A 26,937-nucleotide genomic window follows, 5' to 3' on the forward strand; every position below is an offset into this window, starting at 1 on the left:
CTTGATTATGGTCCTATATAGTAAGCTGTAATATCAGGTATATTATTGCAGTTTTATTTTTCTTTGTCAAGATTGTTCTAGCTATTTTTTTGAGCCTGTGCTTTTCCACATAAAATTTAGGAGAAGTTTTTCTGTGTCTACAAAATAGGTGCCTTGCTGGGATTTTGATAGGAATTACATTAAACCTATAGCTCAGTTTAGGAGGAATTGACATCTTTGTTAAGTTTTCCAGTCTTTAAACCTTTCATCCCATTTTACTCTATGTTGATTAATTAAGAAATATATTTTTTATGCTGCTTGTGTGTAGGAATTGTGTTTGAACAGAGATGACAATGGTGGAGAATATGGATTTTGTGATGATAAAAGTCAATCTCTGAACATTAGATACGGACAGAGGCAAGTTGTGGCAACACAGACTAAAGTAAGCCTTTGAGGTAGAATGGACTTTTTAAACTGGTTTTGGATAAATCGATGTTTTCTAGATGAAAATGGGTAAAGGCATTCTTGTCCTAACCCTCACCTGCATTTTCACCTTGACATTCTCTAATTGTGGTCAGCAGGATTATTCTGATATCTTAGTTCGGTCTTTGTACCTTGTTGTTCTTCTGCTGCTGCTCATGCTCTCACTGTGATGAATAGCTCCTTGCCTCACTCTGTAAACTGGAATCATATTCATTCAAATTAATTAGATTTCCCTCCTTCCCTAAGCTGGTCCATTGTATATACATTTCAGAGCATTTTGGCTAGAAAACAACACCTGCGTTTTGTTTTGTTTTGTCAGGCTTTTACATGTATTAAGTTTTGGGGAGTCAGAAAGCCCGTTTTGTGTAGTGACCCCTGGGCCTCCTTTCAGCTCTTCCTCCTCCGAGTCTTGATCATTCAAGCCTTGGTCAGATGTTACCTTCTCCAGGAAACTTTCCCTGATCAGCCTTGTCTAAAATAAATTTCTCATCTCTTATCCAGCTTTATTTCTCTTCATAGAATTTACTTGCACTCGAGCTGGTATTTTTCCGACTTCCTTCTGTCTGCCCAGTGGAGCCCTGGTGGGAGCCCCAAGGGCTGGAAGCTAGTGCAGCACATTGGGAAATCTCAGTAAATATTAGCTGAGCGTGTGAATGAGTGACAGAGTGTCATGCTTGCACATTAGAATGTTAAAATGTGTTCACTCGTATGCTAATTCAACTCCATTTTTTTAAGTCTCTAGGTTTTAAATAAGACGCTGGCCACACTCTAGGCTTCAGTTCAGTTCAGTCGCTCAGTCGTGTCCGACTCTTTGTGACCCCATGAATCGCAGCATGCCAGGCCTCCCTGTCCATCACCAACTCCCAGAGTTCACCCAGACTCACGTCCATCCAGTCAGTGATGCCATCCAGCCATCTCATCCTCTGTCGTCCCCTTCTCCACCTGCCCCCAATCCCTCCCAGCATCAGAAATCCCAGGGCTGATCTCCTTCAGAATGGACTGGTTGGATCTCCTTGCAGTCCAAGGGACTCTCAGGAGTCTTCTCCAACACCACAGTTCAAAAGCATCAATTCTTCGGCGCTCAGCTTTCTCCACAGTCCAACTCTCACATCCATACATGACCACAGGAAAAACCATAGCCTTCACTAGACGGACCTTTGTTGGCAAAGTAACGTCTCTGCTTTTCAATATGCTATCTAGGTTACTGGATTGTAATCTCTGGGAGATGGGCCCTGGGTGTGTTTATCTTGGTGAAAGCTTGAGTCAGCTAGTATTTCAGATCTACAGAGCTGTAATTGCTTTTCTGTGAGGTTGGATCAGGATAGTTAATACGGAAAGAAGTGTTTGGGTAATTTTCTGCCTTTTTCAGTAGGTGGATCAGAGACCAGGTCTGGGGACTTTGGCGCTACTGAATTCTGTGGAAAAATGGGGCAGGCAGAGACATTCTGCAAATATGACTGCAAAATAAAATGGGAATATACACATATAACAGACTGACGTTCTAAGTGGTAGAGATCTGTTTGAAAACTGAACCTTAACATTGATGTTTTCTGAGCATACAAATGTGACTTAGGGACAGAGTCCATTTAATGCTCTAATTCTTTTGAAATGAATGCCTTCCAGGAGTTGTTTTCTGTGGATACATACATGCTGTCTCCTCCCATTTCCTGTGGGACTCTGATCTTGTGAATCCAGGAATGGAGGAATTTAACGTCCTATGTGGGAGAGACTTACTGTGTTAGTTTATACCATTCCCTGTAATTTTGCCAGAGTCTGAAAGGTATTTGCTCCTATTAGAGGTTCTTTAGGCTTTTGAAACTTTTCTTCAGTTTTTGTTTGGTTGAGTGTATGTGGCTTTTAGTTGACTTTGGTAGTAAGTCTGATGCACTTGCTGAGAAGAGGGGTCAAGAGAGTAAGCATGGTTACTGGAGAAAGTAATGATGGACAGGAATCAGAAACCAAGGGTTTGCACAGTAGTTGCGTGATTGTGGACACATCCTCTCATTCCTCAGCAGTAAACAAAATGCTAAATTATCTTTCTTATTTATAGCACTGTGAGACTCAAATGAAATATTGAAGGTATTAACTACTGTAAGACCACAGGAGGTATAAACAGCTATTGGCTTACTTCTTTCTATCATGCATGTGACACGGCCAGTATTTAGTCAGGCTCTTTGGATGTGCAGAGTGAAATGGTGTGCATAGAGACTGTTTTCTCAGTAAAGATCAGAGAAAACGTTGGTACAAGATTGTAAAATTTATAGAATGTGTTTGTTTATAGGATATGTTTTAGCCAAGTGAGCAACCATTGTATAAGCTGTGCCCAGAGGCTTGACAGTGGTCTTCAGTGGCTATTCTGATGTTACGTGATGGCATTTACTGTGGTGGAATTTCACATGTGGAGCTTTTACCTTTTCTATACTTAACTTGTTTCTTAATATGGTTGGTTTTAGTTAATGTTAAAATTTGATTGCTTACAGAATATTCCCGAAGAACGTTCTGTAAAATTAACAGTATGAGTATTACAGAATATAATTGTTACAGATTTGCAGAGTATTCTTTATAAAATATTTGTAAGTTTTAAAAATTGTACCATTCTGTTCAGTGAGAAATATAGCTTAGGTAAATTATTTTCTAGTTGATCACATGTTCTTTGATGTTTCTTGTGTTTTGTCAAGCAAGGATACATGTAACAGAGAGAGGAAGGTCTCTGTGTTGTTCACCCTGTAAGAGACAGTTTGGAGCTTGCTTTCAGATTTGTTAAACCATGAAACGTTGCCCGTTACAGTCCTCGTACCTGCAGTTGGTCTCCTTTGTAGAGACATCTTTCAGGATGCTGAAGGAGCTCAGAATTTTGGTTTAAAAGGAGGTTTCGTTGGGATTTTAATTTGTATTTCTCTAATGATTAGTGATGTTGAGTGTCTTTTCATATGCTTGTTGGCCATATGTACATCATCTTTAAAGTCCTTTGGCCATTTTTAAATTGGATATTTTGTGCTTGTTGAATTTCCGTTGTTTTTTTATATAGTCTGTTCACCCAGTATTAGAGTGATCTCGGTCTGCAAATAGTGTCTCCAGTTCCACAGGCTGCGCCCTTTATGCACAGAAGTTGTGCGTTTTTGTGTAGTCTAATTTGTCTGCTTTTGTTTTGTTGCCTGTACTTTTGGCATTGTATCTAAGATCATTGCTGAGTCCAGTGTCATAAAGCTCTTCCCCTATGTTTTCTTCCCAGAGTTTTATAGTTTTAGGACTTTCATTTAGGTCTTTAGGCCATTTGAGTTATTTTTTGTGTATCAGCAAATGAGTTGGGTTTTTTATTTATTATTTGTGGCTGCTTTGTTGCCTTTTTTTTGCACAGGCTTTCTCTAGTAGTGGCGAGCAGGGTCTACTCTTTGCTGCAGTGCGCGGGCTTTTCATTGCAGTGACTTCTCTTGCTGCGGAGTGCAGGCTCTAGGCGTGTGGGCTTTGGTAGTTACGGCCCGCGGGCTCCGTAGTTGTAGCTCGAGGGCCCTAGAGTGCGCAGGCTCCAGCAGTTGTGGCGCTCAGGCTTAGCTGCTCCGGGCATGTGCAGTCTTCCCAGACCAGGGATCGAACCATGTCCTTTGCATTGGCAGGTGGATTCCTGTCCACGGCACCAGCAGGGAAATCCCCACATGTGTCTCTTATTGACCCTTTTCCCCCACTGATTTTGTCTGTTCTGACTGTCCCTACATAATCAACATTTAAATAGTGTACCTTGATATTTTTGGTCTTCATTTGATGAAAGTGCATTTTTTGTACCTTAAGTTGGTTTCTGTTCTTTTCATTAGCATGTGACGTTTAAAGCATTCCCAGTACCTCCGTAAATAAAACCTGCACAGAAGTCATGCTTATCCAAATTATCCAGAACATGCTTGTTTTTGTGGTTTTGGTAAGAATAACATTGCAGTGACATTAATAATCTTTCGAAGGACGTGTGATGCCAAGACTATTGTTGAATTCCAGTTTTGGAATCACCAGTAGTGAGGCTTGAGTGAGATAGAGTATGAAAGTGCATGACTGACTAGGTGTTGCATTAATTTGAATTCTCTGTCCTCAGTTCTTTTTATCTGCTTATGATTATAAAACAGGAAATGACAGTTTCATTTTATTCAGCAGAGAGGTGGTGTGTTTTAATCAAATTGATATATATATATATATATGTTGGTGCTACTAGAATGGACACATATAAAGTGTCTGCTGACTATAGGAAAGAAGAAATATTTTCAAGTTTAATTCCTACTGTGGTTATGTGTAAAAATGTTCCCTTGTTATTTTGTGCAGGAATTATGTATTGGGGCTTCCCAGGTGGCTCAGTGGTAAAAGAATCCACCTGCCAATGCAGGAGACACAGCTTCAGTCCCTTGGTTGGGATGATCCCCTGGAGGATGAAGTGGCATCCCGCTCCAGTATTCTTGCCTGAGAATCCCATGGACAGAGGAGCCTGGCTGGCTGGCTACAGTCCATGGGGTCACAAAGAGCTGGACATGACTTGGCAACTTAGCATGCATGAATCATGTATTGAGAACACATACTCTTATTTCAGGATATGCCAAGTATTGTGTAAATTGCTGTTAAGACATTTTGTTAAATGGCTTAGGGAAACTGTCAACTAATCTTAAATTTCTATATCAAATATTTAGAATTATTGCTAGTAAAAGTCGTGAATTCCACGATTGCCCAGTTGCTTTGTTAAGAGGTTTTCTGAGCATATTGCTCATATATCATGATAGCTTCTGCCCACCGCTGCCTTTCCTCATAGTGAAGCTGGAGTTGAAAATAATAGGTTACACTTTTCAAATCTGTCTTTGGTCTTCTGGCTGGTATTTTCTTTTAATTTCTTTAATTTAGTTTCTTTTTTGTTTTTAAGAGATCCTTTTATTTATGTACTTTTCGGCACTGCTGGGTCTTTGTTGCTGCCTGGCTTCTCCCTAGCTGTGGAGAGTGGGGCTGCTCTCTCGCTGCTCTTCGAGGGCCTCTCCTCGCTGTGGCCTCTCTTGCTGTGGAGCGTGGGCTCTAGTGCATGGGGTTTGGTAGTTGTGGGCCCCAGGCTTTAGAGCACAGGCCCAGTAGTCGTGGTGCACGGACTCGCTTGTCCCACCGAATGTGCATCTTCCAGACCAGGGGCCCAACCCACGTCTCCTCCATTGGCAGGTGGGTTTAACCACTGAGCCGCTGGGGAAGCCCTACTGGCTGATGTTTTAGTGGACAGTTTGGGAGTTGATGTTGGCAGTCCAGGGTGTGTGATGGTATACATATAAGCACACTTATATATATAATGCATACATGTATAGTAATGATAATGTTGATAATATTGCTTATTGAGGGAATAATATAAGTGAAGACCCCTTGAATCTTTGATCCCCTTAACAAATAGTATTTACATGCAATAGTGTCAGATGTAGAACTTCCTTTATAGAGGACAAACTAAATGAAGCAGGAGTCTGGAAAAAACATATCATAAAAGATGGTGTATTCTAACCAGGTCATTACATTTTTCTTTTTGGTTGTAGAATTGACTTTGTAATACTGATTTTTGTTTTCCTTGGTGGTGTTTGATGTAATGGAATGTGAGGCAGTGATAGAGAATTTGTCCAAAAGCAAAATAAGCTCCTTACACTTTAGGTCTGAAAGGAATGTTAGCGATCACTGGCTCCGCTTACCCCATTTGGCCTCCACACTGAGCCGCAGGTGGCAGGAAGCCTATGTGGGCTCACCCCGCCAGCGCCCACAGCCAGGCTGGCACTCAGGACTTCCCACTTCTTGCGCTGTTTGCCCTGTACCACATTCTGTTGCCATGAGTAGAGACCTTGCTTGCTTTTAAGTACTTTCTGTTGTGTGATGTTAAACTTCTTCTGTTTTGTACTTGTTACATGTATTAAGCATTATAGTTTATTCGATAAGCAGGATATGTCAGTTGTTGACCTACCTTTTATGATGTCTTGCTAATTTATATGTATTTTTTCCATAATTTACATTATTCTGCTTTTTGTTCCTTTATCTGTAAAACTGGGCATAATATGACCTGCTTTGCTTTTAGTCTCCAGATTTTGTTTGCTGGAGATAATGGTTTTAGTGTCTAGAATTGTATGATAGCTTTGTAAGGGATCTTAACTATCATCCAGTCTCACCTCTCATATTGATTCTTCTAGTCTGAGAGCATGACATGACTGAGCGACTTCACTTTCACTTTTCACTTTCATGCATTGGAGAAGGAAATGGCAACCCACTCCAGTGTTCTTGCCTGGAGAATCCCAGGGACGGGAAGTCTGGTGGGCTGCCGTCTATGGGGTCGCACAGAGTCGGACATGACTGAAACAACGCAGCAGCAGCAGTCTGAGAGCATGGTGCGTCTTCCCATCATTTCTGTCATATTCAGTTTCTTTCATCAGCGTCTTACAGTTTTCTGAGTACAGGTCTTCTGTCTCCTTCAGTTCAATTCAGTTGCTCAGTTGTGTCCGACTCTTTGCGACCCCATGAATCACAGCACACCAGGCCTCCCTGTCCATCACCAACTCCTGGAGTTCACTCAGACTCACATCCATCAAGTTGGTGATGCCATCCAGCCATCTCATCCTCTGTCATCTCCTTCTCCTGCCCCCAATCCCTCCCAGCATCGGAGTCTTTTCCAATGAGTCAACTCTTCACATGAGGTGGCCAATGTACTGGAGTTTCAGCTTTAGCATCATTCCTTCCAAAGAAATCCCAGGGCTGATCTCCTTTTGGATGGACTGGTTGGATCTCCTTGCAGTCCAAGGGACTCTCAAGAGTCTTCTCCAACACCACAGTTCAAAAGCATCAATTCTTCAGCACTCAGCCTTCTTCACAGTCCAACTCTCACATCCATACATGACCACAGGAAGAACCATAGCCTTAACTAGACAGACCTTTGTTGGCAAAGTAATGTCTCTGCTTTTGAATATGCTATCTAGGTTGGTCATAACTTTCCTTCCAAGGAGTAAGCATCTTTTAATTTCATGGCTGCAGTCACCATCTGCAGTGATTTTGGAGCCCAAAAAATAAAGTCTGCCACTGTTTCCACTGTTTCCCCATCTATTTCCCATGAAGTGGTGGGACCAGATGCCATGATCTTTGTTTTCTGAATGTTGAGCTTTAAGCCAACTTTTTCACTCTCCTCTTTCACTTTCATCCAAGGATCAAACCAGTGTCCCCTGCATTGCAAGGTGGATTCTTAACCACTGGACCACCAGAGAAGCCTTTATTGGGAGTTTTTAAATTACTGATTCCATTTCAGTGCTAGTAATTGGGTCTGTTCATGTTTTCTGTTTCTTCCTGGTTCAGTCTTGGGAGATTATTCCTGTCTGAGAATTTGTCCATTTCTTTTAAGTTGTCCATTTTATTCATATATAGCTGCTCACAGTAGTCTTTCAGGAGTCTTTGTATTTCCATGGTGTTCATTTTAACTTTTTTCATTTCTGGTATTATTTGTCTTTATGATTTCTTTCTTTTTACTAACTTTGAGTTCTGTTTGTTCTTCTTTCTCTAGTTACTTTAGGTGTAAGGTTAGGTCGTTCATGATAAAACCCTTACCAAAATTCCTCTTAAGGAAACATGTTTCTTCTTCTAAAGACCCAAACTCACTGAATTAGTAATTCTAATAAAAGTACTCATTTAAATGCTTGGATTTGTATTGTTTGTGCTTAAAGACAATCTGTTGCTTGAATAGCCGAGAAGATACACAAGCTTCCTGTGGATATCACCTCCAGTAGCTGTTGCTATGGGAGATGTGATGCAGAGTTTCCTTGCAGCTCAGCTAGGAGACCTGGGTTCAATCCCTGCATTGGAAAGATCCCCTGGAGAAGAGAAAGGCTACCCACTCCAGTATTCTGGCCTGGAGAATTGCACGGACTCATGCGGTCTCAAAGAGTCGGACATGACTGAGTGACTTTCACTTTCCTTTCCTTTTCTTAGGATAAAAATAAAAAGAAATAGAAGAGCTATTGAAAATAATTAGTTTAATGTGATACTAGTAATGCCAGTCATAACATAACTTTAGTGAGTCAGACATTTTTATGGGAAAGCATAAGCCACATTGATTCATATTTAAGATATTTTTCTATAGTTTTATTAAGAATAAAATAATTTGAAACAGAATTGGGGATAAAACGGTGCTTCTTGGTTGGCAATTCTTTTTTTTTTATTTTGGTTTATTTTTTGGTTTTGATGCAAGTTCGTATTAGGAAACCAAGTAAGATTATTTTAACCTTTTTCTATTTTCTTAAATAAAAGTTTAGATAGCTTCATAGGAGTAAAGTCTAACAAGCCCTATGGTAAGTCTGCTCATAGTAGGTGTTTTTAAACTGTGGTAAAAATCCCTACCGTTTCTAGCACTGCAGTGTTGCCAGCATCAGATTCATTACCTGAGGTGCCTGTCTGCTCTTCTGGGCATCTCTTGTCAGTAGGTGTTTTTGTTTTTGCTTTTCTAAGATTTTTTTTTTTTTTAATGTGGATGAGTTTAAAAAAAATAATTTTACTTACTTTGGCTGCATTGGGTCTTTGTTGGTGCATGGACTTTTCTCTAGTTGCAGGGCATGGGGGCTCCTCTCTGGTTGTGGTGCCCAGGATTCTCATTGTGGTGGCTTCTCCTGCTGTGGAGCGTGGAGTCCAGGGTGGTGGGCTTCGGTGGTTGTGGCTCCCGGGCTCCAGAGCGCACACCCAGTAGGTGTGGCGCACGGGCCTAGTTGCTCCATGGCATATAGGATCTTCCCAGACCAGGGATCGATCCCAAGTCTACTGCGTAGGCAGTAGATGGGTTCTTTATCCCTGAGCCGCCAAGGAAGCCCGGCAGGAGATGTGTTTGTGTTGGTTGGCTATTAGTGGCCAGGAGCATCGGCTGTGCTGAGCAAGGCCGAACAGCTCTCTCTCTTTGTGATTTTCCTCCCAGCTTCGTTTACTGACAGCACAGCCAAGGAGAAGGTGAACCAGTGATGTGTTCTTTAAATCATCCAGTTGACGGGATTGTTCAGCTAGCGCTCTACTTGTACTTTCTTATATGTAAAACTTTCAGCGTGTTTTATTATTAATTTTACAGATCCATCTGCTGAGGAATTGAGAAAGCTAATGATGTTGCATGGAGGCCAGTATCACGTGTATTATTCCAGATCCAAAACAACACACATCATTGCCACAAATCTTCCTAATGCCAAAATCAAAGAGTTAAAGGGAGAAAAAGTAATTCGACCAGAATGGATTGTGGAAAGGTAAGTTTAATTTTTAATTAAAGCATTTTTAGAAATTGGAATGCTTATTTGTATTATAAACCCTTACCTAACCTGCAGTACCTTTTAACTTAAGGGTGAAGAGGAATCAGTGTCTTAAACAACACTGCTCTGCTCCTTGGGTGGCTCAGTGGTAAAGAACCCGCCTGCCAGTGCAGGAGACACAGGTTCTATCCCTGGGTCAGGTCGATCTCCTGGAGAAAAAATGGCAACCCACTTTAGTATTCTTTCCTGGGGAACCCCATGGACAGAGGAGCCTGACGGGCTACAGTCTATGGGGTCGCAAAAGAGTCGGACACGACTTAGCAACTGAACGACAGCTGTACTCCTCAGCCTTGCATAGTAGTTCAGGTGCCTATGGTCTGATGTTAGTGTTCCTGCATCCTCAGCTCCCAGGACTTAGGGGAGATGACTCAGGTAAGAGCAGGAGGCAGTGATGGAAGGGCTTGACCAAGCGTGTTACTCATTCAGCAAATGTCTGTGCACCTGTTATCAGTAGACAGTGCTCTTTGTACTTGGGAAATACACCATTGAGCAAAGCAGAGCACCTCCCCTGCTTCTGGGAGCTTCCATTCTACTGGGGGAAACAGATAATGAACAATATGTGAGTAAGTTGGAGACGACTGAGCGACTGAACTGAGTAAGTTTATATCCTATCTCTCAAGGCTATGGTTTTTCCTGTGGTCATGTATGGATGTGAGAGTTGGACTGTGAAGAAGGCTGAGCACTGAAGAATTGATGCTTTTGAACTGTGGTGTTGGAGAAGACTCTTGAGAGTCCCTTGGACTGCAAGGAGATCCAATCAGTCCATTCTGAAGGAGATCAGCCTTGGTATTTCTTTGGAAGGAATGATGCTAAAGCTGAAACTCCAGTACTTTGGCCACCTCATGCGAAGAGTTGACTCATTGGAAAAGACTCTGATGCTGGGAGGGATTGAGGGCAGGAGGAGAAGGGGACGACAGAGGATGAGATGGCTGGATGGCATCACCGACTCGATGGACGTGAGTCTCAGTGAACTCCGGGAGTTGGTGATGGACAGGGAGGCCTGGCGTACTGTGATTCATGGGGTCACAAAGAGTCGGACACGACTAAGCGACTGAACTGAACGGAAGGGGAAAAAGATGAGGATAGTGTGGACCTGAAGTTCTTGGAGAGGAGAGCAGTTTGCAGTATTATTAGTACCTGTTTTTCAGTTGTTCTGGTTTCTTGGCTGTTGGTTTGGAATTGGTATGTTGTAAATCAGTGGTGACCATTCTTAGTAACTTTCTAACATAAAATACATCATCTGAAATTTGAGGATGAACTAGAACTTAAGTGATTCACATATAATTTATATGAGTGATTGAAAGTTAAAAGTGAAAGTATTAAAATCATAATTTTATGCATGAATGGATTGTAATCAGTATGTGAGAGAATGGTCAGATTGTATAGTGGAGTGTTAATGACACAAACTTAGAAATTATTTAGGTCAATTGCCAAAGCTTTTTTTCTTACCCTAAATTTCATTAATTCTGACACCTTAATTTATTTGGTAGATTTAGACTTGTTCAGGTCTTCTGTATCACAGATATCAGCATGAATTTGCGAGAGGCAGTGCATTGTGGAAAGGCTGTGCCTGGGCTCTGGAAACAGACCTGAGTTCATGTTCGGGGTCCTTGTCGTCTTGGATTGTAACAGGAGCAGGGGTGCAGCCATTCTGAACCTTGTCTCCTCATTTGTAAAAGAAGATCACTGTCTACCTGTTATGGTTATGTGAAAACTAGAAATAACTCATGCAGACTACCTGGCACAGTGCTTCCCATGTTATAGAGACGTGATACGGAAGAAGCTGCTGCTGCTATGATATTTTATTTGTATTCTATAAACATGACCGAGTATTAGAAAAATCAATTCCAGAAGGTCAAAGGTACATTTAGGGGAAAAGTGCATTTGGCTTCCAGAAAGCCAAATTATTCATATAGACTAGGGTTTTTTAAATTTAAGTCTTGGTGTATTAAGTTGAAGACTCATCCCTGGAACATGCTGTGCTGTGTTCCAAGGACCCAGTCACTGTTCATTATATAGGATTTATCCACATGGCTTTTAGTGGTATGTCTTCTTAAAAAGGAGTTGTGAAGTTTTCGTATGAGAGGTTAGTATCATTTCAGAGTTCCGCTGTGTGTGGACACTTACACAGTCGTTTCATTGGCTGGGGCTGGAATTTCGATCTGAGGATGTTAGTTTGGCTTTGGGGAGAATAGGGGAGATCGTGGATGGTAGGAAAGGGAGGTGAGGAGGGCCCTGGCTGGGTGCAAGCTAACATGTTTAGAAAATGGTGGTCTTCATGACAGCTCTTTCTTTATACTGGCTCTTTTTTGCTGAATGCAACTAGAGGGGTAATTCAATAATAAACGTAGCTGAGGCAGTTCCAAGTTATAAAATACACCTTCAGACCTAATGATCTGTTTTTAAATAACTGAAGTGACTTTGGAATCATGATTATGTGATGTATCTGCTCTATGTACTAGATGAGAAGGCAGGACTGATAAGGTTAACTGATTTGCCCGAGTGACAGAATTCAGAATCCAGATTTCTGACTCATCATTGGGTCTGCTCTTTGCCATTTAAGTTGTTACAGGAGAACTGCCTCATTCATCTCTCTAGAAATGGATTAGTCAGCTCTGTGCTCTAATATATGACATAATGCCTGGTGTCTGTGATGTCATAAGCATGGGCTTCTCCAGGGTAAATCAGAGCCGTTTGCTTCCATGCTCTAATCCCAGTCTTGTTCATCTCTTCTCCACTGCAGGGCTTTAATGAGACTTTACTATACTTAAATATTTGAACATTATATTAGCTGTTTAAAGGATGATATATGGTATTCTCTTCTATAATTGGTTTTCCTGTTTTGGGTTTGAGCAGTTTGAAAAGTGACTAACACTTCTAAGTGTGCAGATTGCTTTGATTCAAATTCCCTGGTGCCTGTGTAGGTGCCATTAAACCCGAGTTAGTACAGGCATGATTACGAGGTCACGACTTCCAAGAGGCAGGGGAGTCCTGTAATGAGAAGCCTGTGTGCATTAGTTTAAGTTCTGAGTTCTGTAACTGAAGGCTTTGTCTTGTGAATCTTACGGTTGTATATGGTACAGTATGAGTTTGTGATTTTCACATTTTTGTTAATCCCTTTCTGCAGACAATTTGATGTGGAAATTTGAAGTGTGAGTAGTTACGGAAGCCGCTCTGGCCGCCGCTCTGGCTCATCAGGGCAGAGCACAGTAGACACCGTGGTGCCCTGCTGCTCCAAGGCTGTTCTGTTCTCGTCGTCCGTTTTGCGTTCCGTCTCCCATGGCAAGAGAGCCTGGTTCTCCCGGGCTGGGCTGCAAGGACAGAGGTTCCCGTTCACGCCAGCCCACAGGGTCTTCTCCCAGTCAGTGCGCCCTTCCTTCCTGAGCTGCGCATGCTCGTGTCTGTCACGTAGCTGCAGTGCCGTGACGCCTCACACTTCATATGGAGTAAAACTGTTTCTAATTACACTCCACGTAATTATTAGAGTCTTATTCAGATCAAATATAAGTTGACTACAATTTTATCTCATGATTTTCCCCTTGTGTTTTTGTGTTTTGCCTCAATTCTTAATAGAAAATATGCATGATTCTTGTTTCTGGTCTAGATTTGTGTTTAAAAAAAATTTATCTTGAGTATTTACTTTTTTCTCTCACAACACTACAGAATTCTTCTCAAATTATTTTTACTTGGCCAACTACTCAGTACACACATTTCAGTCCCCCCCTCACCCCATGTTGTAGATAATATTTATAAGAAAATATATTCTTGGTTTTCAGGAGCTAAAGAATGACTGTGAATAGTTTAACTCTCAGTATTTGTAGTGAAAAATAAAAAGCAGTTTGGGCCCTGTAGGATAAAGGACAACAAGTTATATATATATGTGTTCTTACCTGTTATTTCCTTTTCTGAGCTTGTACAGTCTTTGTGAGTGGTTGGAAAGCTTAGGTGATCAGAGAGGTGGGGACAAAGGCAATTTTAATGTTGAATGAATGAAGAATTTTTGTTTAGTGGTAGAATATAAGGCAAAAACAGTTCGTTTTTTCCTTAGCCCATAATTCACTCCTTTCTTGTCTTAAATTCACTTTTGAATGAGGAAGAAAACATACCTGAATTGGATGGGCAGGTGAATACACGGCGTTAGGGGTTTTCTCATAGAGAATGACTGGGACGTTGACTGGAGCCATATGGCATTTGATGAGCAGAATTGCATCATCTGAAGAAGATAGTATTGCTACAGTGATACTACAGAGTTTGGAATGGAAATCATCGTAGGGACTTTCATATCTTGATTTCTACAAAATTTTCCAGATTCTGGTTATAACTGTCAGTGTAAATTCATTGTGTCAGCATAGGAAATGATTTAGAGGAGTGTTAGAAGCAAAGTTCTACTCTAGAGATAAGTTTACTGGGGCTAGAGGACAAACCAAGAGTTAAGAGTCCCCAAAGTAAGTAAATATTTCACATCCGTGAATATGTGTCTGATACAGTGAATAAATATATATATATTATATATATATACACACATATCTTTCATATATACCAGAGTCTATTTTCAGTGTATGAAGGAAGTCCACTGTTTAAAGAAATCATGTAGTAATATCTTTTGGTAAAGTGAAACTCCTTTTGATCTTGAAATTTGGATTTTGGTATTTGGTATTCAGCTTTTTTTTTTCTTAAAAATAGTAGAACATAAACAGTTCCTTTGTGCTTAGGATAAGCAGTGAAATTAGACAATGTTACAAGTTAATCCCTGAGAGATTTCTTAAAAGAAGATCTTTTAAAAACATACCTTCAGAGAATGCTTTTGCCATGTCTGTAGCTGGACAGACGGATGTCATGACAGTTAGGAATGTACAATGTATGTGTAGTGGTTTGGGTTTGAAATGTAAAAAATTCCTTGTCTAACAAGATGATGATGCGCTGGGCTTTAGTTGCTTTTGCTGGGCATCTCTGAGGACGTCTGGTGAAACCTGCAGTATTAAAATTGGCGCTCTTATCAGTCTCCATGGGCTGAGAGCCTCAGGTTCCGCCAGGTGACCTCAGTCTTCACAGGGGTCATGTGCGATCAGTGTTGACCACAGAGAGCCCCTCCAGAGCCCGGTCAGCCAGCACTCTACCAGGAGTCTGGGAGAAGCCAGCACGACGGCGGGGCCTGTCCTGGCTTTGCTGCACTTGGGTCTTCCTTCTGGTGTGCCCCTGGGACATCGGGCACCGTTTCAGTCTCCGCTCTGTTGTCTTGATAAAAAATGACTTTAGCCTGATGGTAGTTTCTTTAGGTAAATGAGGGTTGAAGTGTGCTGTCAGTAGTAACGTTCTCCACTGTCGTGATTTAGTGCTTTAGCATGTTTAGTAATGCTACCTAAAGCTGAAGGTGTTTTAGGGGGAATTATATACTGATATAATTACAAAAAGAACTTAGTTTGCAACATGATATATTTCCATTTTTAGGATATCATCATGTGTTTTTCAGTATTCAAAGTTGTTGACTCATATTTTGAATTGGTTTGTTTGTTTAAGCCAGTTCAGTAATTTCTTACACTTTTTTCAAGTTTTGTGGCATGCCCTTTGGGGAAAACGTCAAAACTTTTGAATTTGTCAGATAATAAGAAAAAGTATTTTACTCTTTATTCATTTTTTCCTAATTAATTGAAGGGTGGCTTTCTTTATATATAGTTTAGGTTTAAAGCCACACATGCTTTCAAATGTTTCGATTTTGAATTGAAAATGATATATTTAAAGACACAGTAACCGTATGTAACTCAGTTTATTAGAAAGCAAATTTTAGTTTAATGAACTCAGTTTTAGCTCTTAGTTATAATAGGTGTTTGGGAGTGTCTGTTAATGGGCCAGGACTGTCTAGTATTAGACTACTCATGCCCCCTGATTTGTCCCAGTGATGTTTGATATGTAGCTAGTGAATGTTTGGAAGAGGATACATAGATATATATGATAACTTCTCTTAGTTCCTGTCTTCTAGTGGCCTTGTCTTTATCACATTTATACATATAAAATAGTATAAATTACTTACTTCTCTTAAAGTTGAGGTTATTTTGTGCTTCACATTACAGGCTTTCACATGTAATAGACCTGATGTGAATCTTAGAAATTGGGGATCCTCATCCAGTCCCGTTATTCTGGGGAAACTTGACATGTGAGATAGGTTGAGAAAACCTCGATGATTGTGTGTGAATTGGAGAAAGATTGTTGTTGTAGTTGTTGTTTTCAGTCGCTCCGTCATGTCTGACTCCTTGCGACCCCATGGACCACATCATGTCAGGCTTCCCTGCCCTTCACCATCTCCTGGAGTTTGCTCAAACTCATGTCCATTGAGTCGGTGATTCCACCCAGCCATCTCATGATCTCTGTTGTCCCCTTCTTCTGCCTTCACTCTTTCCCAGCTGATATCAGGGTCTTTTCTAATGAGTCGGCTGTCTTTTCTAATGAGTCAGCTCTTCCCATCAGGTGGCCAAAGTATTGGAGCTTCAACATCAGTCTTTCTAATGAATATTCAGGATTGATTTCCTTTAGGATTTCCTTTAGGTTTGACTGGGTTGATCTTGCAGTCCAAGGGACTCTCAAGAGTCTTCTGCAACACCACAGCTCAAAAGCATCAGTTCATCAGCATTCAGCCTTCTTTATGGTTCATCTCTCACATCCATACCTGACTACTGGAAAAACCATAGCTTTTACTATATGAACCTTTGTCGGCGAAGTAATGTCTCTGCTTTTTAATATGCAGTCTAGGTTTGTCAAAACTTTTCTTCCAAGGAGCAGGTCTCTTTTAATTCATGGCTGCAATTACCATCTGTAGCGATTTTGGGGAAAGAGTGTGGTTAATATTAAAGTCATGATTATTAAAATATTGACTAGTCCAGCTCTGTGATTAAACTTTTCTCATCCTATTCTCTAGTTTTCCCCTCCTCAATGTGAGATCATTGGCCACTAGTTTTTAAAATTTCAGACACGTCTCTTCATGTTTAACTAAAATTATATTGTATTAGGACCACTAAAACAAAGGAGGAAGGAATAAACTAGAAAGGGCAATGACATGTTGGTGGTGGAATACTCCTGTTATTGAGAACATTGATTTTCTGTGAAGCTCGTGTACCCCAGGTATTAAACTCTTAAATTGCTCTGACTTTTTCGTTTTAGCATCAAAGCTGGGCGACTCCTGTCCTGCATTCCCTATCAGCTGTACAGCAAGCCGTCCTCTGTGCAGAAGAGCCTCAACTTTAATCCTGTGTGCAAACCTGAGGACCCGCTCCCCGGGCCCAGCAGCATCACCAAGCAGCTCAACGACAGGGTGTAAGTGTGTCTGGTTGGGGCGACCGCGAGCTGGGGTTTAGCAGTGTGCATGTCCCCTGCTGTACTCAAGATAGAAACACACGTCAAACCTGGTTATTCATCTGTGTTAATCCTGGTGAACTATAGGGGTGGGTGTCTTACCTAAAAATTATTTTTATCACGACAGTTTTGTAAATAAAATGTAAACAAAACTTTTCCACTCACGTTAAATTTCCATGTTAAACCAATGGCTGTTAAGTTACTAGAATTAAACTTTCTCATGGATTTTCATGGCAGTAATAATTTTTGACACAAGTGCTTTGCTGCAGAGTATTACTTTCTCAAAGGCTGAACTGCGCCACCTGTACATTTGTTGTGCGCTGTTGCACAGAAAGATAGGCAATGAAAATGTTAACATTTCCAGGTTATTTTTGAAAAATTCTAAGTCAGTAACAATATGAAAACATAAATACTTTATGTTGGTGAAAATTTAGTTGATGACCCTCAAGGTTATAGAATTAGAGATGAATCTAGGCCTTATTCCATGTGTCTGGTTTTTAAAAATATTTTGACTTAAGCTTTAATTGCAGTAACCCGAGGTAAATCGGCTCCACAGTTAATTGGTATGTTGCGTTAACTTGTGTATCAGGTGGTTTATCATCGTGACTCATTGTCATGAGCCTTCTCCTTATTTATTAAATTGCTTGCTTTGGGAGTTGGATATGTTTTTTCCAAAAGACCGGGAGTCTTAATTGCACTGGGGGATCCGGTGTCACTACCTTCTGTAGCTTTGTTGGCGTTTGTTCTTTAACTTGTATTCACTTACGTAAGTTGTTTTTCATGTTACCTAAAACTTCTAATTTTGTTTTTTTAGTACTATCAGTGTGTACAGGCAATATCAGAAAACTTTCTGAATGCACAGCTTCATCTTTTTTTTTTCTTACTCCACTAATAAAGGAAAATATCTATGTGTGTGTGTTTTGAAATTCTTCTCTGTGTCGATTTGAGGAAGAATTTGCCTATTAGATTGTAATTATTGCTCCATTTATGTTGTTGCCTAGTGAATATATTACCCACCTGTGGTGTGTTTCCAGTCCAGCCTCTTTAGATGTCCAGTTGCCTAGGCTGGAACACTGCAGTGCAGAAGGAGGGCCGTGAGCAGTGTTCTGTTGCCGGTGTGTGCATTTCTAGTGCATGTGTTGCTAGTATTCATTTAAAGTCTTAGTATTTATAACACAGAAAACTAGATCTAAGGCTTTTCTGATTGCACTTTTGTTTCTTTCTTGATCTTTATTTTCTGGCATGTTCAGTGCATTTTATAAACTTTTTTGAAGCTCCTTCATGCCGCTTTTTGCTCCCTTGCTCTTTGTCTCAAGGGCCAGACTTTCTCTGTCTTAGATCACGTTAGGTTTTCTTTCCTTCATCTCTTAATCGTTTCTGGTTGGTTTTCTGTTTCTCTCTGTGGTGTGCTCACTGGTGAGGCTTTGACCTGCTCAGAGTTGGCGGTCAGATTCCACAAGCTGATCAGCCAGAGCCAACCCAGAAATGGGAGGTGATGTTTGGATCCAGGTCATGTGTGGTTTTCCTGTGTAGTCAGACTGTCATTAATAATAGACCCAGTTGGTATTAGGAGGAGGAACTTGAGATTAAACCTGTTGACGGGGTGGCAGTCTAACCTGTGCCTTGGTGCTGTGCGTGCCCTCATCTGGAGCCTGAACTGAAACTGGGCAAACGCTGTGGACCTTCCTAAGGAGAGTGAATTACGGCTTTGTAGTTCAGACTCCTGTTTTTGTTACTTAGATGATTCTTTTGAATACAAATGAATTTTTAATTACACAGCATTACGGGGAATCATTGGAGGAGCAATGGAGTGTAGTGTAGCGTTTGTCATAGTTCTTGCACTGATAAACCTGTCATCAGGACACTGGGTCCAGACTGCCTTGGACCTACCATCCTGGCATGTACATAATGCATTTCTTAGGAAGGAAACACTAATTCCCTGTCAGTAGGGCAAACATCCTCATTTTTCTGGATATAAATTTCATTGAATTAACCTTACACATTGACTTTTTCTTTTTTTTACTTTTTATCTACATCAGTTGACCCTTTTAATGGATTAATGAATACAGTCTGTTGGTTGCTTCCTGAGGGAAAGTAACCAGCCTCAGGAGGGCGGCAGTATTGAATTTAATGTGTTGAACAGTACCTTACATAAAAAACTGAAAATAAACATAGCAGTTAGAATTCACATGAGGTTTCTTACCCCTTTTTACAGGAATTATTCATATTGTATTAATTGAGCAAATGCTTGACTACTAATGTATGCCAGGCACCGTGACTCAGACTGGGTGTTTAAAGCTTATACCAATAGATGACGATTTTTAATGGGAAAATAACTGAAAATTGTTTTTTGGTTTTTTTCTTCAATCTAAGAAGATCCCATTCTATTTCTTCTTTGGGAGTGTCTGAAGTTTTAAAAAGGAAACAAAACCTAAAAGGCTGTTAATGTGCTAGAATTTTCCTAGTACCTTGCTCCTTCGGTTTAGAAAAGAATTATCTTCTGTTGGAAGAGCAGTAATTCAAGTCGTGGTTTAATCTTTCAGATTCGGGCGGAGGGATATTAAAGTGTATATCAGTAAGAGAGTTTACATGAAAAATTGTTTCAGCTTGAAAGTCCGACGCTATTCATTTAAACAAAATTTTTTTCTTTTCCTGCTTTAGAAATCACATAATTAAGAAAATTGAGACGGAAAGTGAAGTCAGAGTCAATGGAGTGAACAACTGGAACGAAGAAGCTGCAGATAATGACTTTGATTTTGTGGGGCTGGAGCCTGTCTTCCCAGGAAGGAAACAGAACGGAATTCCGCATCCCAGAGGTGGCCGTGCCCTTTGTAATGGGCACGCCCACAGCTCTCACGGTGCCTTAAAAAGCTTGGACTGCTTGGCGCCCCCGGGCAGTGGTGTCGCCAGCAGGCTGTCCCCAGAGCCTGCCCAGGAGGAGGCCGCGGGGGCCGAGAGGAGCCGCGGCGCCTTCAGAGACTGCACCGTGCAGCTGGCCCAGCAGAGCGCCTGCAGCGCGGACGCTCTGCGGGATCCACACAGAACTAAGCCCTTCTCCTCGCCACCTTTGCACAGTAACCCTCGAGTCAACGGTGCTCACCACTCCACCGTTCAGGGGCCTTCAAGCACAAAGAGCACTTCTTCAGTACCTTCCCCAAGCAGGGGACGGCCCTCGGGGCCGCCCAGACCCTCGGACTTCAACTTCATCTCGGACTTCTACTCCCGGTCGAGACTGCACCACATATCCGCGTGGAAGTGGGAACTGACTGAGTTTGTCAATGCGCTGCAGAAACAGAGTAGTGGTGTCTTTCCAGGAAGGGAAAAGTTAAAAAAAATGAAAGCAGGCAGGTCCGCACTTGTTGTAACTGACACAGGTAGATACTCAACTACAATCGTTTTCTTAAGAACAGTCATGCTTACCATTTTGTTCTTAATCTGTCACTGGGGTTCTGGTCAGTACTAAGCTCTTGTAACGTGGAAGTCTTGAGGAGTGTCGGGTTATGTAAGTAACAGTAAGTATAACAGATGATAAAAAGCTTTCTTACTAAAGTATTTTTTACAAAATTAGTTTTGAGTGTGGCTAACTAAAAATCTTTTAAGTAATTTGAATAGGCCCAGGGTTGGGGTTCTGAGCATTCCTTCTTCCTGTAGACTTTATCAGTTGTTGAAGTTTTGAACTGTAAAATATAGTATAGTTTATATTCAGTGTTTAATCTCCTGTAAAAATGGTTTGGTAAGAGTAACTGTTAATTTTTAAAAGCTTGCGTCATAATAATTTTTCAGTCATTAAGTAACTTTGACATAATAGCTGTTGTAATTATAGTAGTTCACTTTTAGTGAGGTTAAGTATTTTCACATAAGTAGATTGGCTAATTGTATTTTGTATTTCAATATTTCTCTTGTCGTCAAAACAAACCCAACAGTAACAGGCTGTATTTCTGTGCCTGTCAATATAAACTGGTGTCTAGTTGAGGCTTTCGTTGCTTTTTCTGGCTCACATGGTTCCTCCCTGAAGATGAGCTGCTCTTGCCCTTCAGTTTATAGCTGTGGAGACAGGTGCACAGAGGAGCGCACGTCTCCCAGACTGGTAGAGCCTCTACATGTGGGTTTCTTGTTATGGTTTGCTGTGTTTAGCTTTTCCAAATGCTTTTTGTTATTTATAAAATAGTTCAAAATAATGGTTATAGGTATTAGATTTTCCTTATATCATGCCTTGGTCTTGTTACCTAAAGGTCATTTAATTTAGAAAGCTTCAAAGAGTAATTATGAATCATTTCCATGAGTGCAAATTTTCCAAGATGAGAGATTTTTATATTGTATGAAAGCATTCAGTGGGCATTTCGTATATGCCTTCCATATGACTTGAATCTTTAAAACCATTATTTTGAGTTGTTTACATTATGTTTATATAATAGTTTTATACAGCAGGATTATAATTAAGATCTATAAGTTATTTCTTGAGGTAACAGAGCAGCAGGGAAGCCCCTGGCTTTGGAGTCAGGCAGCCGCGCATCGCCTAGCTGCGCCATTCTCAGGAAGCAGGGTGCGAGTTCACTCTCTGCGTCTGTCTCCCGTTGGCTGGCGAGTGATGGTCCAGGAGGTGGTAGGAGCAGGGCCCAGCGCTGTGCCCTTAGTGGGAACAAGGGAAAGGTGCTCAGAGTCCCAGTCTGGTGAATAGAGTTGTCTCAACCTTTTGGGTAGTAACTGTAAGTTTTTAGAAGCCTGTTACGAAGACTAACCTCAGTACTATTGTTCTTAAATCTATCAGAGGAAAATTCCTTTGTGAGATCATCGCTTTTTACAAGGGTGGTGGCCTGTGGGCTCTGAAATCAGACGGCCTGGGACCAGCTCAGCCTCCTACTGGCTGTGTGACTGAAGTTATTCTTCTGCAAAATGGGGATAATAAGCTTATTCCCTCTTTCATAGTGTTGTTGTGAGGATTTAAATGAATCCATGTAAAGCTCTTCCAGCACTGCCTGACACCTACCGCCCAGCACTGGTAACAGTAGCGGTGTGTGTGGCCGTCCTAGCGAGGAAGGCTGTGACCACGTGGAGCAGTGGTCCCCTAGAGTGCTTAGCTCCCCGGGACTAAATACATGAACACACCTGTACATTTTTATATACCATTCAGCACACAGAAATGACTTTGAGATAAGCATTTAGACAGATGGAGAGATTTGTTAGAATGTAGACTAGGAAACATGATGTTTGGAAACTAAATTTGTATCTCTGCATTATTTTTAGAGCCAAAGAAACTGAACTTTGATTTCTCTTGAGGTGATATAAATAATCTACTATAGAATCTGTATTTTTTTAAAAACTTCATTCTGCTTGTAAGCATTTAAGAATATAATTTCTAAAGTTAACTAGACCTGATTTTTTTTTAAAGTATTGATTAGTTTGGGGTTTGAACGTTCTTTTTTTCCTTCTAGGAAATATGTCAGTATTGAGTTCACCCAGACATCAGAGCTGTATAATGCATGTTGATATGGATTGCTTCTTTGTATCAGTGGGTATACGAAATAGACCAGATCTCAAAGGTCTGTATTCTTGTTTATGTATTAAGAAAATTGATATGTTGTTACAAATATATATTCTAAGGGATCACAAAATACTCTTTAAGAAATATTCATTCTGATTTTCCTTGGCAAAATCAGTTACTGCTTCCAGTTTTTCTGGACTCCATAATTAAGAAAGATTGAGGGAAATTAGAAAAAAGATTTTTCCTCCCTGTAGAGATCAGGCCTATAGGGAAGAATACTCTTCATTTGAAGGATCTATCATCTAAGATTAAGGACCTGCTTTGGGCATTTTCTATGTTTTTATCTATAGTTATTATTTTTTGCCAATAAAAGGAAATTTTATGGTAGCATATGTCTTTGCAACTTGGGTCACTATACTTTCTCTTGAATGAACCATCTGTTGGGGGCATTCTAAGGTTTTGGTTGTAGAATACTTTTGTATTATTGAACGTTGTTAAAATGTGTTGTCCTCCATGCAATCTTTGTTTTAATGGAAACTTTAGGTATTTGTGACCTGTCAGTACTTTTGAAAATATTTATTCTGGATTTTTCAGACGTTTAGATCTGAAAGAGATAACTAATAGCCTTTTCTTCTGAGAGTGAGTATTTTTCCTGTAAGGGAAGCACAGAAGCTGCTGGGGATAATAATAGGGCTTTATTTTTATCACAAGTAGTTGCTGCTTCAGCTCTGATAGGGGTGTTTAGATTGTAAAGAGTTGATTTTAGCCCATGACTGGCTTTTTGATGCATTTTTTTCTTTGTCCTCACTAATGCATTTAGTGAAATATATTTTTATACACACACATACACACAAAAAAACATGAATTATCCATGTGTTGGTTTACAGAGTTAGAGCTATCTTCTGACACATACGCATACAAAGAAATGGTGTGTGAAAGATTTTGTAACTAAACCAAAAATTTCATGACTATATATACTCACCTTTGATTCTGTAGTAGGTCAGGTTGTGATTCCTCTGCATATATATTTGATTAGTTTTTTTTCTTGCTGTAAAAATAAAGATTAGCTTAGATGTTACCATACTTTTTTGATACCAGAATTATAAAAAGCCTAGACAGTTTGTCTTTCTCTCCTCACCCTGCCACTCTGAATTGAGGTTCTCTGTTGCCTGTTTTCTACTTTAAGAAACCAGAGAGACAACGAGAAGCTATGATAGTGTTGCTTTTAAGTTGAATAAATGCATCAAAATTGTCATGAATAGTTTACTTTGGGGGGTGCAGAGACACTTAGATGACTTTTGCATAGCAGTTGATAATCTTTAAAGCTCCTGGCTCCGTTAGGGACTAATGCCTGAATAAAGCTAAAGAAAAATGTCATATTTTTTTATGTCTTGAAAAATTTTCCGTTACATGTTTTTTAGTGTTGTTAACGTCCCTGTGCTTAGATTTAAAACTAACTGTACTCTTCTTATAGGAAAACCAGTGGCTGTTACAAGTAACAGGGGCACCGGCAGGGCCCCTCTGCGTCCTGGCGCTAACCCCCAGTTGGAGTGGCAGTATTATCAGAATAAGATCCTGAGAGGCAAAGCAGGTACAGATAACAAGCTCTGAAGTCCTAGTGCACCTGTCGAAGACTTCTGCATTTTGCTTTGGTTCTGTTGTTGCAGAAATAAAAGCAGAGTTGAAACAATTAGCTTTTTCATTCAAAGGTTTTAAGGTGTCAGTCACATATTAAAGCAGAATCTGAACATAATACAAATGAGTGGTTTATAGTTAGGCTTTGTTGAATTGGATAATGATACTTTCCTGGGCAAGAGAGTGAAGAAAGTTTAAAAGGCATGATTAGCTTGCTTTGTATAGATTTAGTTTGGGGAGGAAGATCATGGACATCATTTTGTAGGAACCTCTAGACTTGAAAGTTAATTACCTGTTGTTTTGGGCTGATTCCGGCAGGGACGCTGAAGTTTGTTTTCTGAGGACGTGTAGGCATCGGTGGACTGAAGAGCAGTTAAGGCCTTAGTGTGCTGGAGTGAGGAGGTGGATGCCAGCAAGCATCCCCGCGTCTTTGTTGTACCTGTTTCATACGAAAACTTTTTTCTTGCCTCTTTGGCTTCTAAATTTTGGCTGTTAATAAGCAAAAATTAAATAAATTACACTAATCATATTACTGTTAAGATTTTCATGTCTCTCCCCTCCTCCTCCCTCCCCCACCCCGCAGTTTTCCCTGAGAAATACTTGCTTAGTAATTACTGAGTAATTATTTGACATTGGTCAGTTTTCCCATGGATGTCTGTGGATACAATTTTTTTTGATTAATTTTTTAGAAAAGTGTTAATCAGAAAATAGATATGTAGAAATCTGGAAGGCTTGCAGTTAAATTTCATCCCAGTTATTTCAGGTTCTTAGTTTCCAGTTAAAAAATTGGGGCTTATTTTAGAAATGACCTCGATGAAATTAAGATGAAAGGAACGCCGGTAGATGTCTCGGAGGACCTTCTTGGGATTACATTTTTCTTGCTGGTTGTGGTCATCATGCCATGGATACAAAGGAGGATAATTACAGCTATGTTTTGATGCTTCACTTGTACTTGTATTCTCCAGACTTCCTGAAACTTTTCCTGGTCATTAAATAAGAGAGTTTTGAGATTCCAGTGTTTCATGTGAAGTGAGTAGAATTTGAGGTTGGTATTCTGAACTTGTTGAGAGTTAATTGTATTGTGGTATTTGACAAGATGGGTTGTTGAAGTATTGGTAGCTTGGTTTTGTGGTAGGTTGGTTTTCCTTTTTGTCTTTTCTGTGTGGTATTAAAGATGCAGTCTAACATTCTGGTAAACAGGTAGGTTAAGAGAATGCACAGCACTTGTCACACTGGGCACTCAAGAAATTCTGAATGAGCTTTAAAGAGGGAAGACGCCTGTGCACGCTGCTCATAGTGTCTCTTGGCGCCCGACGCTCAGAGCTGCTCCCGTGGGCAGAGCCTTGTGTCTGCCCCTGTTAGGCAGTGTGCGTCCGGAGGTTTGGTCTTGGCAAGCAGCCTTCCTCAGAGTGGGGAGCTGGTCCTCTCGGGTCTTTCCTCCTGTCTCCAGTGATCTGACCATAAGCAGTTTGTAAGCAGAATTCTGACCTTGGTAATAACTTAATTGTCTTCCTCGGTGTAGCTGCTGGATTTTCATAAGCTCGTATAGCTCACATTCTCTCTGCCTCTTTAAGTATGAGTGGTAAACCAGAAAGTAAATATTAGAAGAAGTATTGAAGTTGCACTTGCCATTGAAAACTGTCAAAACTGGATTTTCCTGTCACTGGAAAAAGAGAATGTGATACTTTACCTTTTATACTCTCTCTGACTGGACATCATTCACTTCCATGTGTGTCCTACACTTTGGACCTGTTAGTGTCGTAACAGTATCTGCTGCATGTACCCTGAGTAGCTGTCCTTTGTTACAGATTGGGTGCAGTTAAGCTCACACCTGGAACTTGTTCTTCCGGTGCTTTTGTTCCTCTCTCTTTGTTACTCTTTGATCTTTCTTTCCCTGGGCCCTATAATTAGATAATGACACCAAATTTTAAAACGTTGAGGATCAATTTAGGAATTAGAATCTTTGCCTTCTGTACCGTAACTTTAAGAAAAAATTCAGTTCTAATGTTTTGTCTTACACATCTAGGCAAAGGTATTAGAGCCAAGAGCATCATTAGCCTTTTATAGGACCTCAGTTTCCTACTTGTCATGTTCAGGGACTCGGTCTGATCAGACCAGCGTGCCCAGGGTCTCCACCCCGGGCTTCTTTGCAGCTGCTCCTGAGCCATACTCAGCAGTGAGCCTTCTCATTGACCATCTCGAATTTGGAAATTCTCCCTTCCCAGATTCCAGAATGCAGGTGTTCCCTATCCCTTCAGCAACTTCAGTGTTCATTCTAAGAGCGACCAAAGTTTTAAATTGTATTAGCATAGATTTATTCTCAGCAATTTCTTTTTCACAGATGTGGGTCCTCTCCTCTGATTTCTCCAGCCGTCCCTGCACATACTCCATGTGCCCATCTGGTTTGTCAGGGTTTGATGAGCAGTCTTCTCCTTTGCCGTCCAGGGAGGACGGTGTGTCCCTGCATTTCCCCCGAACCTCCCACGAAGCAGCTCACTCCGCTCGTGGAGGCATTGTGCCCTGCCGCACTGTGGACTGGGTCAGTCCACCCAGAGCAGAGAACTTTGCAAGGCTCCCCAGGCAGGCCGCTGGGAGCAGGGACCACGGACAGCGTTCTCACCAGCAGCGCCACTTCTCCCTTAGGTGGGTTAACTAGCCCTTCGATAGAAGTCCCCTGACGCCCCAGCTCTTAAGGCGTGACTCATGGGTGCT

General features: G+C 40.8%; 1 protein-coding gene across 3 annotated transcripts in view; it reads left to right on the plus strand.

Annotated features, from left to right (window-relative positions):
• REV1 (REV1 DNA directed polymerase) overlaps positions 1-26,937 on the plus strand; it is an 83,142-nt gene that overhangs the window by 24,315 nt on the left and 31,890 nt on the right. For all 3 annotated transcript variants that reach the window (XM_070379965.1, XM_070379963.1, XM_070379964.1), the window contains exons 4-8: positions 9,533-9,701; positions 16,917-17,069; positions 19,770-20,482; positions 22,541-22,648; positions 24,065-24,181. In XM_070379965.1, the coding sequence (XP_070236066.1) occupies positions 9,533-9,701; positions 16,917-17,069; positions 19,770-20,482; positions 22,541-22,648; positions 24,065-24,181 (1,260 nt within the window). The remainder of the gene's footprint in view (positions 1-9,532; positions 9,702-16,916; positions 17,070-19,769; positions 20,483-22,540; positions 22,649-24,064; positions 24,182-26,937) is intronic.

This window comes from Bos mutus, chromosome 11, assembly GCF_027580195.1.
Source record: "Bos mutus isolate GX-2022 chromosome 11, NWIPB_WYAK_1.1, whole genome shotgun sequence".
NCBI classification, from domain to species: Eukaryota; Metazoa; Chordata; class Mammalia; order Artiodactyla; family Bovidae; genus Bos; species Bos mutus.